Source organism: Acanthochromis polyacanthus, chromosome 8 (genome assembly GCF_021347895.1).
Source record: "Acanthochromis polyacanthus isolate Apoly-LR-REF ecotype Palm Island chromosome 8, KAUST_Apoly_ChrSc, whole genome shotgun sequence".
NCBI classification, from domain to species: domain Eukaryota; kingdom Metazoa; phylum Chordata; class Actinopteri; family Pomacentridae; genus Acanthochromis; species Acanthochromis polyacanthus.
Window position 1 is genome coordinate 4920862 of NC_067120.1, and position 17739 is coordinate 4938600.

The 17739-nt window shown below is 40.6% G+C and overlaps 1 protein-coding gene across 20 annotated transcripts in view; it reads right to left on the minus strand.

Annotated features, from left to right (window-relative positions):
- ces2b (carboxylesterase 2b) overlaps window positions 1-17739 on the minus strand; it is a 150099-nt gene that overhangs the window by 105375 nt on the left and 26985 nt on the right. For all 20 annotated transcript variants that reach the window (XM_051951994.1, XM_051951985.1, XM_051951977.1 and 17 more), the window contains exons 24-36: window positions 14301-14450; window positions 14145-14217; window positions 13982-14063; window positions 7515-7608; window positions 6604-6796; window positions 6378-6519; window positions 5913-6046; window positions 5595-5748; window positions 5387-5491; window positions 5185-5283; window positions 4904-5050; window positions 4706-4783; window positions 4469-4616 (exon numbers count right to left, since the gene is read on the minus strand). In XM_051951994.1, the coding sequence (XP_051807954.1) occupies window positions 4469-4616; window positions 4706-4783; window positions 4904-5050; window positions 5185-5283; window positions 5387-5491; window positions 5595-5748; window positions 5913-6046; window positions 6378-6519; window positions 6604-6796; window positions 7515-7608; window positions 13982-14063; window positions 14145-14217; window positions 14301-14450 (1599 nt within the window). The remainder of the gene's footprint in view (window positions 1-4468; window positions 4617-4705; window positions 4784-4903; window positions 5051-5184; window positions 5284-5386; window positions 5492-5594; window positions 5749-5912; window positions 6047-6377; window positions 6520-6603; window positions 6797-7514; window positions 7609-13981; window positions 14064-14144; window positions 14218-14300; window positions 14451-17739) is intronic.

The following is a 17739-nucleotide window of genomic DNA, read 5'->3' on the forward strand; positions in this document are numbered from 1 at the left end:
AGTACACACTTGTGCCGTGTTGAAAGTTATACAGAAACTTTACCATTTCTGACCTATGATTCATAAACAGTGCAGTCACATCTAGATGTAAGGTTGTGATTGTTGTCTCTGGTGTCAGTGTGTAAAGAAAAAAGTTGATCATTACTTACCCTGCAGCTCTGCAGCAACGCAGGAAAATAAAACGGGGATCAGAAAGCAGAAAGTTTGCTTTGCACACAGCATTATGGATGTCTAGATGTGGACTTCACAGACGGAGCGCACAGTATAAAAAACGTTGCCTCTTATAAAGCCTCGCCTTCTTGTAACTTTGACTGAGATAAAGCTGCAGGTAAGACGTGAAACATACAGACGTGACTGTGCAGCTTTTACTCCACAGCAACAGCTGATCAAAAAAGGCAATTTCCTGCCCCCTATCTACCACATTGTTCACTTATTCGCAGATCAGGAGCAAACAGTAGGTCATTGGTCAACACTTCAGATCCTGTGACAACAGCTCTGTTTCTGATAGGCTCGAGAGAGATGTTATTGAAATGGTTTAAGCACCTCAGCAAATCTGAATCATTACTACTAACTCTGCACTGCATAGTCTGTCATTCTGAGGGACACCCAGGAGGTTAGAAATCCCTCCCCTTTGTCCTGCAAACCCAATTATCTGTAAACCATTTCAATTAAAACATAGAGAACCACTGAGTCAAAGAATGCACTTTCTGACACGATTCTTTTATTTGTATCACATTAGATTCCTAAAAGAAAAACCTTAAAGACAATAGAAATTCCATTATAGTAGAAACATCAATGATTTCTGATTCCATGTGTCAAGTAAGATGCAGATGTTGAGGTCTCAGAGAGGACTCAGGCTCATTACGGCCCTAAGGTAACAAAGGTTTTGAAGCAGACAAATAAAGATCTTAAGAAGAAACATTATAAGTTAATCATATGATTATGCTTGCTAAAATATACACATATATTTTTTTTTGAAGTGTTGATTTGATTAAAGTAATGATTCAGATGATTTATTATGTTCAGATTGAGAAGAATGATTTAAGAAGTGATTCTGTGTGAAGTAATCCTTGTTTAGGCTCTGTGTGTGTGTACAGGCCTCATAAGCTTGTGAGTCCAGGCCTTAAGAAAGCAGAAGTGCAGTAAACAACAGTCACCATGACTCGGCAGCCACAATGACATTGCAGCCTCCTCAGAAAAAAGGGAAGTTTGGGAAAAACCCAAAAGGGTGGGCTGAAATGTGTGTGTGTTAAACAGAATGTGGACACTGTGTATTTGCTGTAACAACATGACTTCTGTATTACTGTTGTATGTGATGACAAAGTTGATTGCATAAGTTAGACGGTGTCAGAGGGCGTACCTAGCTAGTTTTGTGTGTCTGGAGAGAGTATAAGAATGGGAGAGCAGAGACATTATTGGGGAGTCGTTCGCCGGAGCTGCTAAGAAGCGCTGCAAAGGGAACTTGGCCAGAGTTCTGAAGAATCTTCACCTTCCTCTTTTGCCCGAGAGACGGGAAGACGACGCGGGACTTAGGCTCCAGAGATCGCTGAGGACATCGTTGGAAGCAAAGTCTTTTTCTGACTTTGTTCAACAAGCGAAGACCACACTCTGCCAAACGGAGAGTCCTAAGAGGTTCTGCAGTTATCCAGAAGAAACCAATAGAGGGAAGAACCGACTACACCCGAAGAGGCAAAGGAGGCAACAGCACCGGGCTGTTCCCCTCCCCGGGGCTGGGAGACCCAGTGACCCACTACAGCCTGAACAGACGAGGGTTTTCCATCACCACCATACCACAGAGAAGATAGCTGGGGCGTAAGCACTAACGTTCCAGCCAATTCCAGAGGTAACTGCCAGACCACGATTGGCTTACAGGACTCCTCCGCTCCCCCTGCCGAGGGATAAGATCCTTTTGTCCACAAAGAAGACATCGTACCGAGTCCTCTGGACAACTGAGTGCTTATCCCAGACGCAAGACAAGACCGAGTGATACGGTAGTGGCCACGCTGTTCGCTCTCTCTCCTAAATTTAATAATTAGAGAAGATTGTCAGGTACGCTCAATTTATTTACTTTAGTCTCATTTTTAATCAAAAATAATTAATTGTTTTAATCATGAATTGATGCTGTGCTCTTGCTAAAATTTGCTTAATAAAACGCTCTATTGCATTTAAAGAGAAGCCCAATGAAATTATTATAAACCACTGAAAATCTGCATAGTGGTAAAAAGTTAAGTTGATTGTGTGCATTTAATCCAATGGTTCTTACAGGTTACTCAGTCCAAATTGAGAATGTTTAAACATTACCCCTGAGGTTAGTTCTTTCCAAACCTCTAAAACGAACCCAGGAATAGCACCAAGTGCAGGCAAGTCCTTAGAGAGAAGCTGACCGAAAACGGACGTGAATGATAAATCAATTCTACTACTTAGAAAGGCTGCTCAGTGGGATAGCATTTATCAGATAAGAGGGGTGAGACGTTCGGATGTAAGGCAGTTAGAACCTGGGCGAGTGTCTCTCAATTCCAGCTTAATTTATTCTGCTGAAACCTGTTAGGGGAAATACTAATAGGCAGATAGAATCTAACCCTTTAAACGGAGAGCTGGACCAATTTTAACCTGAGGCAAGGGTTAAAAAAGGCTAGACTGGCGAACACATGCAACCTGTTTATATTGTCTTCATGTTTTGGAGATTTCTTTTAAAAGTATCCTCCATCCATCCATCCATTCTCTATACAGCGCTTTATCCTCACTAGGGTTGCGGGGGGTGCTGGAGTCTATCCCAGCTGACTCGGGTGAAGGCAGGGGACACCCTGGACAGGTCGCCAGTCTGTCACAGGGCTACATATACAGACAAACAATCACACTCACATCAAACCTACAGGCAATTTAGAGTAATCAATTAACCTCAGCATATTTTTGGACTGTGGGAGGAAGCCGGAGTACCCGGAGAAAACCCACGCATGCACAGGGAGAACATGCAAACTCCATGCAGAAAGATCCCAGGTCCACCCCGGGATTTGAATCGGAGATGTTCTTGTTGCAAGGCTAAAGTGTTAACCACAAGACCACTGTGCAGCCCCCTTACTATCATCACCTCTCTTTTCAGCTAAAGTGCTCTTCACAATTAAAGAAACCTGAGAAGAACCTTTTTGTCACATCTCTTTATTTCAACAACACAGGTGTCCCTGAAGTCTGGACACAGAGGAAATATCATTAACTATAATTTTAAGATCAAGAATAAATATGGCTATTATATTAAATATATATTTGATGAATTATCAAATATATATTAAATTCAATAGATTAAAATTAATTATATATTGAATAAAATGTTGTTAAAAATTACACTTCTTGACAAACATGTACTTTTGCCTTTGTGTCCAGATTTTAGGGCCACCCTGTAGTTTGTATCACAGTGTAAGACATCAAAGATGGTCTTTTTATTATTGTTGTCCTTCTGTCTCTTCTGAAATTTTTATTTAATATCATTTAACATTTAATCAGAGTCCAGTTCATTCAGCAAATACTAAATATACAAACAAAACACGAGGCCGGTAACATTTCCCTGAAGCTATCTGGATTAAAAACTATGTTCCTGGAAAATGTGTTCACCTCTTCAAGATTTTAACTCCCCATGACTGTCATCACACCTTTTCAGCTTCATTGTCAAATGATTTTTTTTTAATGAATTTTATAGAGAATGCTATGGACAAGACTTCATTAGCTACAAGAAGTGAAAAAATGAAGGCTGATTTAACAGTGATTAAGTGTTTTAACTTTTTTAAAAATGATGCACTAGAGGAAAGAGATGTGATTGTTTTACAGTTCACTGTGCTCCTTATTTTCATCATGTTGTTGGATCTTCTCTGGGAGGGTCTGAGTCATAAAAACAAATCGATCCTTATTCAGGGCTCGATCAACTACCTGCTCCTTCAAACCAATTCCCAGATACTCCTCTTCTGCTCCATACTTGGGCCAGTGGGCAAGACCATCCCCATTAGGAGACCTGCACACACACAGCAAAAGTTACAAGCCAGTTTGTGTTATTTCCATGTATACTGTAACTTATAATGAGCACTAATTCCTACCCTGTGCGAGCAAAGTTGCCCCAGTAGCTCATCATGGTTCTGCTCAACTGTTCCTCCTCTTTGGTGCATGGTTCTAAAGTAATGATAGTCTGGTAAAACATTTTGCACTCCAGAAAACAGACAGTCAAGGTATCAGGTGGTTTGATGCACTGACCAATTGTTTTCACATGGGCGCTTGTGAAGCACCATCCCAACACTGCAAAGATTTCATCTGTATGATCAGCTCCAACAAAGTTAGGTCTTTTATTCTGCAGGAATGAGGAAGGATGCTGGTACTCATACAGGTATACAGCAGCACCTGCATCTATTAGTAGACAAATAGGTGTGATAGTTAATTTTAAATACTGCTTCCAAAACAGATTTTCAGAACCTTGCATAAAAATTACCTCTGTGAGCATTCACAACTTGAATGGCTGGAATGTTAAATATAACATCTCCAATCATCTCAGTAAACCCTTCTCTGTTTTTCACACGGTCTTCACCAGTTCCCAAATACTCCTTCATCATCAGATCTCTCTTGACTGCATCTTTGGGCTTGAAAAAAAAAAAAACGAGCAACACATGTGTCAAAGAAGCTTAAAAATGGTGATTCGCATTATAACATCAGGCTGTGTCTGTCTTACATCAGGGTAGAAGATGGGCATCACATTCACAACCTGCTCCCGATCTAATCCTTTTATCCAGTTTGGCGGAACAAACGCCTGAAGGAAGACAGAACAGCTCTTAACATTGAACACAAGCAAAATGATGCCAAATTTCAAACATCAGAAAATCACAGAGTCCTTGATTCATACAAATTTCTGTCAAAATGTAACACTTACATTAGGGAGAATAAATCCCCCTTCATCATCATTAACACCAGTCATGAATGGTACAGTGAGGAATTCATGTTTACGAAGCAGCTCATCTGCAGGTTTCCTCAGGAAGTGTCCATCAACATTTGCATGAAACAAAAATCCTCGATTCTTCTGAGAAAAAAATGTGTAAAACATGAGTGTCAAACAGTTACATTAAAAAGGAGAATTCTTGCAGAAGACATGAGGCTCACATTCAACTCATCTCGTTTCAGTAGTCTTTATCAGTTTTGCACACAGTGTCTCACCTCCCCAAAAGCCACAATAGTATCAATATCAAGGTTTCTGATGCAATCCGCAAACTTGTCTGTGCTTTCCATGCTACAGCCAGATGCATTGGCAACCATCTGAGGACAGATGTGAGGGATCGTGATCAGCAATTCAGTACAACAAACATGTTATGACATTGTCAATGTTAAAGGAATAGCAACAAACACACTGCTTACTAACCTGTGTCACTGGCAGAGGATTATTTGACACAAGTAAATCCATTGCAGCTGTACCACTCTCAGCAATGGCACGGTGGAACAGGCCATCAGACAATGGTGAGAGGAGCTGTTAGAACAAATAGAATTAAGTTTGCAATGTGCACAATCTGCTAAAAAAAAAGGAACAAAGGCATGCATTTAAAATATTTTATCTGCAGATCGATCCTTACCAGGAGAGATACACTCACTCCTCCAGCTGACTCCCCAAATATGGTAACTAAATCTGGGTCTCCTCCAAAGTTGTGAATGTGCTGCTGGACCCACCTCAGAGCTTCTATCTGATCCAGCAGCCCAAAGTTCCCTGATACATGTTCATCTCCAGTGCTGGATAGAATATAAAGTTAAAGTCTACTAGATCATGTTTACACCAGCTGGTAAAAGTAACCTAACTCTGAATTTTTGTTTCTATGTTGGCACAAATCACATTCAAAGTAGTAGAGCATAACCACAGTCTATACTAACTGTACTTAGGTACTTAGTCTGTTTACCTGAGAAAGCCCAGGAGTCCCAAACGATACTGGATCAGAACCACAACCACATCCTGGTAAGCAGCCAGAGCAGAGCCATCATACACTGAAGCTGAACCTATAATGAAGCCACCACCATGGATCCAGACCATGACCTGTTCAAAGAATGAAAGGAATACATCTTTTGTTTGAAGCAAAGAGGACATTTTTACTTCATTCCTACCACAAAAGTTTCAATCATGATTTTAAACTAAACAAAGACTTGAATTATAAAACTGTTGGTGACATAAACAGAACATCAGTCTGAGTTTAGAGGTAAGCCCATTACAATCTGGTCTAAATATACACATTAATATTCCTATTTCTATTGTGAACTCTTCAGAATCATTAAAACCAACTGCTCCAAAAACATTGTCAAAACTTTCCCAAAGCTGAATCTCAGTAACTGAACAGCATCACTTAAAACCTGCAACTCAGAGTTCTTACTGGAAGCTTGGCATCTTGAGCTCTGTTTGCAGGAGTGTAAATGTTGAGGTAAAGACAGTCTTCTGAAATGTCTGGGACATCTGCAATCTTGGCACCAGACATTTCAACAACATCCAGAGAAAACTTTACATTTTGAATACACCTGAAAAAGACATGTTTGATCAATAAATCTTTGACATAATTCCTCCAAGTGTGGCATCCAAACACTGCAGCACATGTGTCTTACATGGGTGGCTGCTTGGTGGCGTCTCTCACTCCTTTCCATCCCTCTACAGGCTGAGGTGGAGCCAGTCTCAGGGAAGGACCTATGGGTGGCTTGGCAAATGGGACACCCAGGAAGGCATGGACTCCGGTCTCTTTGCCCTTTACACTCACATACTCACCTCTCAGACTCCCGAGCTTTGTGTGGACTTCAGGTGCTGTCAGGATATTAGAACTCAGTCAGAATCATGAATGAATACATCACAATTCAGCAATTTAATGTTGCAGTCAAACATACCTATAGCTCCTAATTGATAAATGTAATTCCTCCACATATCCATCATTCAGTTTTAAGTGGTATCTTGTGTTTATATCAACATTTCCAGTGGATTGTGGTCATATATACTATCACTCAAAAGTTTGGGGTCTCTTAGAAATGTTCCTATTTTTTAAAGAAAGACTTTTTATTTTATTAGTGAAGATGACATTAAATAAATCAGAGATACAGTCCAAACATTGTTAATGTGGTAAGTGACTATTCTAGCTGAAAAGAGCTGATTTTTAATGGAATCTCTCCATAGGGGTACACAGATCCATTTCCATCAACCATCACTCCTGTGTTCTAATGCTACATTATGTTAGCTAATGGTGTTGAAAGGCTAATTGATTCGAAAACCCCTCTGCAATTATGTTAGCACATGAACAGTGCAAGTTTTCATGGAAAATATGAAATTATCTGGGTGAAAACTACATAGTGTACAGGTTCAGGAGCAAGACCGAACCTCAATCACCCCCTTCCTGTCGTATGCCTACACACCTCTCTGCCGTTCCCGCTTGTTTTCGTTCTTGCTTCTCGTGCCCTACCTACCCTTCCTATACTTCTGCCTACTTTTCCTGTCTTCTCCTTTTCCTAGATGGTCCACCGGCATTACTTACCCTTCTCCATATTGTCTTCATGTTGTTGGATCTTCTCTGGGAGGGTCTGAGTCATAAAAACAAAACGATCCTTCTTCAGGCCTCGATCAACCACCTGTTCCTTCAAACCAATTGCCAGATACTCCTCTTCTGCTCCATACTTTGGCCAATGGATAAGACCATTCCCATTAGGAGACCTGCACAGACACATACACACACAGCAAAAGTTACAAGCCAGTTTGTGCATCTCCATGTACACTATGACTTATAATGGACACTAATTCCTACCCTGTGCGAGCAAAGTTCCCCCAGTAGCTCATCACGGTTCTGCACAACTGTTTCTCTTCTTCAGTGCATGATTCTAAAGTGATAATAATCTGGTGAAACATTTTGCACTCCAGAAAACACAGACAGTCAATGTATCTGGTGGTCTGTTGCACTTACCAGTTAACTTGACATGGGTAGCTGTGAAGCAGAATCCAAACACCGCAAAGATTTCATCTGCATGGTCACTTCCAACAAAGCTCGGTCTTTTCTTCTGCAGGAATGAGGGAGGATGCTGGTACTCATACAGGTATACAGCAGCACCTGCATCTATTAGTAGACAAATTGGTGGGATATTTATTATGTGCACCAGTTAATGTTAAAAGTTGCTTAGATTGACAGAATCGTGCATAAATAATTACCTCTGTGAGCATTAGCAGCTTTAACTGCTGGAATGTTAAAGATAAAATCCCCAATCAACTCAGTCATTCCATCTCTGTTTTTCACACGGTCTTCACCAGTTCCAATGTATTCATCTATCATCAGATCTCTCTCGAAAGCATCTTTGGGCTTCAAAAAATGAACAACACATGTGTCAAAGAAGCTGGGACATGTTGAGGAAGGGTCATATTATAAAATCACACTGTGTCTGTCTTACATCAGGGTAGAACATGGACATCATGTTAACAACATGTTCACGATCCACTCCTTCTGTCCAGTTGGGAGGAGCAAAGAACTAAAGGAAGACAGGAGCAGAGTTTAACTTGCAACGCGTGCACAGAAGTAAAGCAAAACTAATTCTTGATCATCTGAAGATCAGCAAGCTCTTCATTCACTCAAAATTCTGGACTCACATTAGTAAGCATCCATCCACCTTCATCATCATTAACACCAGTCATGAATGGCACAGTGAGGAGTTCATGGTTGTGGAGCAGCTCATCCACAGGTTTCTTCAAGAAGTGTCCATCAACACATACAGAATATCTCAATTGTTCATTCTTGAGAGAAGAAAATGTATAAAAGTTAAAACAGAATGAAAACAGTTAAATAAAAGGGGAAGAGTTCACAGAAATGTTGAAGAGGAATTTAGGCTGACAGTCAACTAATCTGGTCTCATCAGTCTATATTAGTTTTCCATTCAGTATCTCACCTTTGCTATAGCTACAACAGTATCAATATCAAGGTTGCTCATGCAATCCCCGATCTTCTCTGTGCTTTCCATGCTACAGCCAGATGCATTTGCAACCATCTGAGGACAGATGTGATTGATAAATGTCAAGAATTTGGTAAAACAAATAGTTATGACACTGTAAATATCGTACACACAAAAAATAAGCACACTGCTTACTAACCTGTGTCAATGGCAGAGGATTATTTGACACAAGGAAATCCATTGCAGCTGTACCACTCTCAGCAATGGCACGGTGGAACAGGCCATCAGACAACGGTGAGAGGAGCTGTTAAAAAAAGTAGAATTAACTTTGCAATGACATAACTGCACAATCTGCAAAAAACGGTGTGTATTTAAAATACTTCATCTTGAAATTAATTCTTACCAGGAGAGATACACTCACTCCTCCAGCAGATTCTCCAAATATAGTAACTACATCTGGGTCTCCTCCAAAGTTGTGAACGTGCTGCTGGACCCACCTCAGAGCTTCTATCTGATCCAGCAGCCCAAAGTTCCCTGATACATGTTCATCTCCAGTGCTGGATGGAACATACAGTCAGAGTCTCACAGACCACATTTACACGAGCTGGTGCAACATAGTCAGCTTTGAATTTGTGCTTCCATGTGGCACAAATCACTTTGATAAAAGTCACTTGAGACTGTTTACCTGAGAAAGCCCAGAAGTCCCAGACGATACTGGATCAGAACCACAACCACATCCTGGTAAGCAGCCAGAGCAGAGCCATCATACATTGAAGCTGAACCCATCATGAAGCCCCCACCATGGATCCAGACCATGACCTGGTAAAGAAATTAAAAATGTTAAACTTTTCTTTAAACTAAAAGGACATTTTTACTTCATTCCTGCTGATCTCACCATATAGGAGTTTTAATCAAATGACATTAAACTGAACAAAGAAAAGCAAACAGTTACAGAATTAGAACATTTGACTATAGAGGTAAACTCATTGTAATCTGGGTCTAATAAAGTGGTCTCGATTCAGGCCGACAGCAAAGAGTTCTTACTGGAAGCTTGGCATCTTGAGCTCTGTTTGCAGGAGTGTAAATGTTGAGGTAAAGACAGTCTTCTGAAATGTCTGGCAAATCTGCCATCTCAGCACCAATCATTTCAAGAAGATCCACAGTCATCTTTAAATTTTGAATACACCTGAAAAAGAAACATTTTTGATCAATAAATATTGGACATAATTCCTCCAAATGTGGCATCCAAACACTGCAGCACATGTGTCTTACATGGGTGGCTGCTTGGTGGCGTCTCTCACTCCTTTCCATCCCTCTACAGGCTGAGGTGGAGCCAGTCTCAGGGAAGGACCTATGGGTGGCTTGGCAAATGGGACACCCAGGAAGGCATGGACTCCGGTCTCTTTGCCCTTTACACTCACATACTCACCTCTCAGGCTCCCGAGTTTTGTGTGGACTTCAGGTGCTGTCAGGATATTACAACTCAGTCAGAATCACAAATGAAATATCCCAATTCAGTTATTCAATGTCGCAATGAGAGATACCCATAGCTCCAAAGTGACAACCGTAATTCTTCCAAATATCCATTCTTTAGTTTTAACTTGTATCTTATGTTTATATGAAAGTTTCCAATTGACTGCAGCCATATATGTGACAATATGCTGAATTTTAAAAGATATCAACGCCCACAAAGGTTGGAACCCACTGGTTTAACCTTTAACAATGTGTTGTGTTTAAAATGTTTCTTACTTTGTCTGTCGTGTGAAATCTTATTCTTAAAAGTATGCTGACTAAATTTGTCAAATAAAAGTCGTGGAATAGAATGTACAAAATATTCCTCTAAAAATATAATGCAGTAAAAGTGTAAAAGCAGAAGAAAATAGAAATACTCAAATAAAGTGCCTTTGCAATTACATACTGTACATGACTGAATTGTTGCAGTTGTGGATCACATGATTCAGAGGTCACACATTAATGAAGTTCATCATAGTGTTACCAAAATATCAGCACTGTGTGAGAAAAGCAACATTTCAAATGGCCTGTTGTCTCTCTGTTCACAGGTTGATTTCTAGCTTCAGACAAAAATCCACCATAATAAACCCTTTCCGTGCTGAAGGATGTGTCTGTGAAGCAAACAAGGTGTCCTGGATGAATGAGAACATTCACAGACGTGTTCCATACATGTATCAAGAGGCTCAGAATAGGATGGGATGTCACGGAAGATGAACCGAATCTCAGCAAGAACAGACTGAAGATCTGAATGAACACTGAGCAACCAGGACTGAATAGGAAGTTGGTCAGGACCATATTTTTGGAAGATTTACTCAAAATTTTGTCCGAAGACCAAAAGACTTGCTGTGTGGAGATGTGACAGGACGTTTTGGAGCTGCTAGAGGGTAACCCAATGTTTCTGGACAACATCATCTTTTCGGATGAGACGTGGGTCTTCCAGTACGACTCTGAGATCAAATGGCAGAGGCTCCAGTGTTGTCTTGACCAAATAAAGGCAGCATGTCCATATCCAGGATCAAGGTCACACTCATTGGCTTTTTTAACCTCCAAGGAACGATTTTACGTCAAACTGTGAACCTGTTTCCATTGCTATAATATTTGATTATTGGACATTTAATTTTGTGCCATGATAGATTTATAAAGTCCATAAAAAGGGTGTTGTGACTTGGCACATGAACTGAGTATGAACTGTTTCTGGGATGTTTTTGGATGAATATTGATACTGAAATGTGGAAAAATTCTCCACACAATTCAAAGTACTGCTGCTTGTGTGTGTCTGTCTGTTAATGTGAAGGTGCAGTACACACTTGTGCCGTGTTGAAAGTTATACAGAAACATTTACCATTTCTGACCTATGATTCATTAACAGTGCAGTCACATCTACATCTAACGTTGGTTGTGAGTGTTGTCTCTGGTTTCCGTGTGTAAAGAAACAAGTTGATCATTACTTACCCTGCAGCTCTGCAGCAACGCAGGAAAATAAAACGGGGATCAGAAAGCAGAAAGTTTGCTTTGCACACAGCATTATGGATGTCTAGATGTGGACTTCACAGACGGAGCGCACAGTATAAAAAACGTTGCCTCTTGTAAAGCCTCGCCTTCTTGCAACTTTGACCGAGATAAAGCTGCAGGTAAGAGGTGAAACATGCAGACGTGACTGTGCAGCTTTTACTCCACAGCAACAGCTGATCAAAAAAGGAAATTTCCTGCCCCCTATCTACCACATTGTTCACTTATTCGCAGATCAGGAGCAAACAGTAGGTCATCGGTCAACACTTCAGATCCTGTGACAACACCTCTGTGTCTGATAGGATCGAGAGAGATGTTATTGAAATGGTTTAAGCACCTCAGCAAACCTGAAATCACTAATCCTTACTCTGCACTGCATCGTCTATCATTCTGAGGGACACCTAGGAGGTTACACTGTAACAAATTTCTGTAAATTTATGGTGAATTTACAACAGTATCTTACTGTTTTTTATAATAAATGTAAAATACTGTTAAATAGTCATCCACAGCATGTAAATTAACAGTTAAATCAGTCAGCCAAAACACCGGTTATGGCGCTCGCTATCGCGCGATTTCGGAACGAGATTTGCTTTCTAGCATCCTGAGATTTCGATACAGACCACAACAAAGAGCGATCGCCAGGTAATGTGGAGGTTTTCGTTCACTTCTCATCTCTAGTATGTTGTGGGACACTCATTGAGACTATCTGAGCCGGTCAGTGTGGGGCAAAAGCACGTTAGGGCGGACTTTGACCCGGGGGGGCCAGCTGCCCCACACTTTTCGTTAGTCGAGCTGCTAGCTGAGCTGCTAAGCTGCCTGCCTAGCTAAATACTGGAGCTATGTCGAAAATTCATTTCTCCATCACTCACATGTATGAAATTACATATGGAAACAGACCCCAGGTTGAAAAAAAACGAAGTTCCCCTTTAAGTGCTCTCCACAATAAAAGAAACCTGAGAAGAACCTTTTTGTCACATCTCTTTATTTCAACAACACAGGTGTCCCTGAAGTCTGGACACAGAGGAAATATCATTAACTATAATTTTAAGATCAAGAATAAATATGGCTATTATATTAAATATATGAAGAGTTCATTTGCAAAAACAGATAACTCCGTTTTGATAAATTTTCAGAAAACTTTTTTTTATTGTTTACTTGAGATAATATCAATCAAACTGAAGCTGAGTGGATTTGACTCAGTAGAAAAATACATGAAACAATAGAGAAAAAATAAATTATTAGTGTTATTATTATTATCATCTCAAGTAAGCAATAAAAAAATGAGTTTTCTGAAAACGGAGTTACCTGTTTTTGCAAATGAACTCTTCATATATTTGATGAATTATAAATATATATTAAATTCAATAGATTACAATTAATTATATTTTGGAAAAAATGTTGTTAAAAATTACATTTCTTAACAATATGTATTTTTGGCTTTGTGCCTAGATTTTAGGGCCGCCCTGTAGTTTGTATCACAGTGTAGTACATCACAGATGGTCTTTTTATTATTGTTGTCCCTTTACATTGTCATTTTAGTACACAATGGAGAAAAAAAAAACTCTTCTGAAATTTTCATTTAATATCATTTAACATTTAATCAGAGTCCTGTTCATTCAGCAAATACGAAATATACTAACAAAACACGAGGCCGGTAAAATTTCCCTGAAGCTATCTGCATTAAAAATTATGTTCCTGGAAAATGTGTTCACCTCTTCTAGATTTTAACTCCCCATGACTGTCATCACACCTTTTCAGCTTCATTGTCAAATTAAAATTGAAAAAAAAAATAAAAAATTTAATGGATTTTATAGAGACTGTTATGGACAAGATTTCATTAGCTACAAGAAGTGAAAAAATGAAGGTGATTTAGGCTGATTTAACCATGATTAAGTGTTTTAACTTTTTAAAAAATGATGCAATAGAGGAAAGAGACGTGATTGTTTTACAGTTCACCGTGCTCCTGATTCTCATCATGTTGTTGGAACTTCTCTGGGAGGGTCTGAGTCATAAAAACAAATCGATCCTTCTTCAGGGCTCGATCAACTACCTGCTCCTTCAAACCAATTCCCAGATACTCCTCTTCTGCTCCATACTTTGGCCAGTGGGCAAGACCATCCCCATTAGGAGACCTGCACACACACAGCAAAAGTTACAAACCAGTTTGTGTATTTCCATGTATACTATAACTTATAATGAGCACTAATTCCTACCCTGTGCGAGCAAAGTTGCCCCAGTAGCTCATCATGGTTCTGCTCAACTGTTCCTCCTCTTTGGTGCATGGTTCTAAAGTAATGATAGTCTGGTAAAACATTTTGCACTCCAGAAAACACAGACAGCCAAGGTAACTGGTGGTTTGTTGGACTTACCAATTGTTTTCACATGGGCGCTTGTGAAGCACCATCCCAACACTGCAAAGATTTCATCTGTATGATCAGCTCCAACAAAGTTAGGTCTTTTATTCTGCAGGAATGACGGAGGATGCTGGTACTCATACAGGTATACAGCAGCACCTGCATCTATTAAAAGACAAATAGGTGTGTAGTTAATTTTAAATACTGCTTCCAAGACAGATTTTCAGAACCTTGCATAAAAATTACCTCTGTGAGCATTCGCAACTTTAATGGCTGGAATGTTAAACATAACATCTCCAATCATCTCAGTAAATCCTTCTCTGTTTTTCACACGGTCTTCACCATTTCCCAAATACTCCTTCATCATCAGATCTCTCTTGACTGCATCTTTGGCCTTGAAAAAAAATGAGCAACACAACTGTCAAAGAAGCTTAAAAATGTTGAGTCATATTATAACATCAGGCTGTGTCTGTCTTACATCAGGGTAGAAGATGGGCATCACGTTCACAACCTGCTCATGATCTAATCCTTCTATCCAGTTTGGTGGAGCAAGCGACTGAAGGAAGACAGAACAACTCTTTACTTTCAACATATGCACACAAGCAAAATGATCCCAAATTTCAAACATCAGAAAATCACAGAGTCCTTGATTCATCCAAATTTCTGGAAAAATGTAACACTTACATTAGGGACAATAAATCCCCCTTCATCATCATTAACACCAGTCATGAATGGTACAGTGAGGAATTCATGTTTACGAAGCAGCTCATCTGCAGGTTTCCTCAGGAAGTGTCTATCAACAATTGCATGAAACAAACATCCTCGATTCTTGAGAGAGAAAAAAAATGTTTAAAACATGAGTGTCAAACAGTTACATTAAAAAGGAGAATTCTTGCAGAAGACATGAGGCTCACATTCAGCTCATCTTGTTTCAGTCGTCTATATCAGTTTTGCACAGAGTGTCTCACCTCCCCAAAAGCCACAATAGCATCAATATCAAGGTTTTTCATGCAATCCGCAAACTTCTCTGTGCTTTCCATGCTACAGCCAGATGCATTAGCAACCATCTGAGGACAGATGTGAGGGACCGTGATCAGCAATTCAGTACAACAAACATGACATTGTCAATATTGAAGGAACAGCAACAAACACACTGCTTACTAACCTGTGTCACTGGCAGAGGATTATTTGACACAAGTAAATCCATTGCAGCTGTACCACTCTCAGCAATGGCACGGTGGAACAGGCCATCAGACAATGGTGAGAGGAGCTGTTAGAACAAATAGAATTAAGTTTGCAATGTCAAGTGCACAATCTGCAAAAAAAAGGAACAAAGGCGTGCATTTAAAATACACTGCTCAAAAAAATTAAACACTTTGAAAACACATCATATTTCAATGCAGGGAAAAACAAACTGGATATTAGCATTGACATGCACTGGTTAATGTGTTAGGAATAAAAAGATGCCACATTGTATGATGGAAATGCAAATTATCAACCCCCAGGAGGGCTGAATTCAAGACACTCCAAAATCAAAGTGAAAAACTGATATGGCAGATTGGTCCATTTTCTGAAATTCGTTGGCAGCAACTCAAAATGGTACTCAGTAGTTTGTATGGCCTCCATATGCTTGTATGCAGCCTGACAATATCGGGACAAGCTCCGAATGAGACGATGGATGGTGCCCTGGGGTATCTCCTCCAAGATCTGCACCAGGGCATCACTGAGCTCCTGGACAGTCTGAGGAGGAACCTGGTGGTGTCGGATGGAACAAAACATAATGTTCCAAAGGGGTTCTATTGGATTTAGGTCATGTGAGTATTGGGGCCAGTCAATGCTATCAATTCCTTCATCCTCCAGGAAGTGCCTGCATCCTCTTGCCACATGAGGCCAGGCATTGTCGTGCACCACAAGGAACCCAGGACCATTGCACCAGTGTAGGGTCTGACAATGGATCCAAGGATTTCATTCTGATACCTAATGGCAGTCAGAGTGCCATTGTCTAGCCTGTAGAGGTCTGTGCGTCCCTCCATGGATATGCCTCCTCAGACCATCACTGACTCACCACCAAACTGGTCATGCTAAACCATATTAGAGGCAGCATAACGTTCTCCACGGCTTCTCCAGACCTTTCCATGTCTGTGACATGTGCTCACGATGAATCTGCTCTCATCTGTGAAAAGCAAAGGGCACCACCAGACCTGCCAATTCCTGTGTTCTATGGCAAATGCTAATCAAGCTCCACGGTGTCAGGCAGTGAGCACAGGACCCACTAGAGGACATTGGACCCTCAGACCTTCCTCATGAAGTCTGTTTCTGATTGTTTGGTCAGAGACATTCACACCAGTGGCCTGCTGGAGGTCATTTTGAAGGGCTCTGGCAGTGCTCATCCTGTTCCTCCTAGCACAAAGGAGCAGATAGCTGTCCTGCTGATGGGTTGAGGACCTTCTGCAGCCCTGTCCAGCTCTCCTCGAGTAACTGCCTGTCTCCTGGAACCTCCTCCATGCTCTTGAGACTGTGCTGGGCAACACAGCAAACCTTCTGGTAATGGCATGTATTGATGTGCCATTGTGGAGGAGTTGGACTGTCTGTGGAACCTCTGTAGGGTCCAGGTATCGCCTCATGCTACCAGAAGTGACAGCGACCCTAGCCAAATGCAAAACTATTGAAAAACAGTCAGAAAACACAAGAAGGGAATAAAATGTCAGTGGCCTTCATGTGTAAAACCAATCCTGTTTTGAGGGGTGTCTCATTGTTACCCCTCTAGTGCATCTGTTGTTAATTTCATGAACACCAAAGCAGCTGAAACTGACTAAAAAGCCCCTCAGTTACTTACTTGACCAGATCAGTATCCCACATGTTTCACTGATTTGAGGCAATACTTAGATTAAAAAGTGTCCCTTTAATTTTTTTGAGCAGTGTATTTTATCTGACGATCGATCCTTACCAGGAGAGATACACTCACTCCTCCAGCTGACTCCCCAAATATGGTAACTAAATCTGGGTCTCCTCCAAAGTTGTGAATGTGCTGCTGGACCCACCTCAGAGCTTCTATCTGATCCAGCATCCCAAAGTTCCCTGATACATGTTCATCTCCAGTGCTGGATGGAATATAAAGTTAAAGTTCAATCGATCATGTTTACACCAGCTGGTAAAAGAAACCTAACTCTGAATTTTTGTTCCTATGTTGGCACAAATCACATTCAAAGTAGTAGAGCATAACCACAGTCTATACTAACTGTACTTTGGTACTTGAGTCTGTTTACCTGAGAAAGCCCAGAAGTCCCAAACGATACTGGATCAGAACCACAACCACATCCTGGTAAGCAGCCAGAGCAGAGCCGTCATACACTGAACCTGAACCTATAATGAAGCCACCACCATGGATCCAGACCATGACCTGTTCAAAGAATGAAAGGAAGACATCTTTTGTTTGAAGCAAAGAGGACATTTT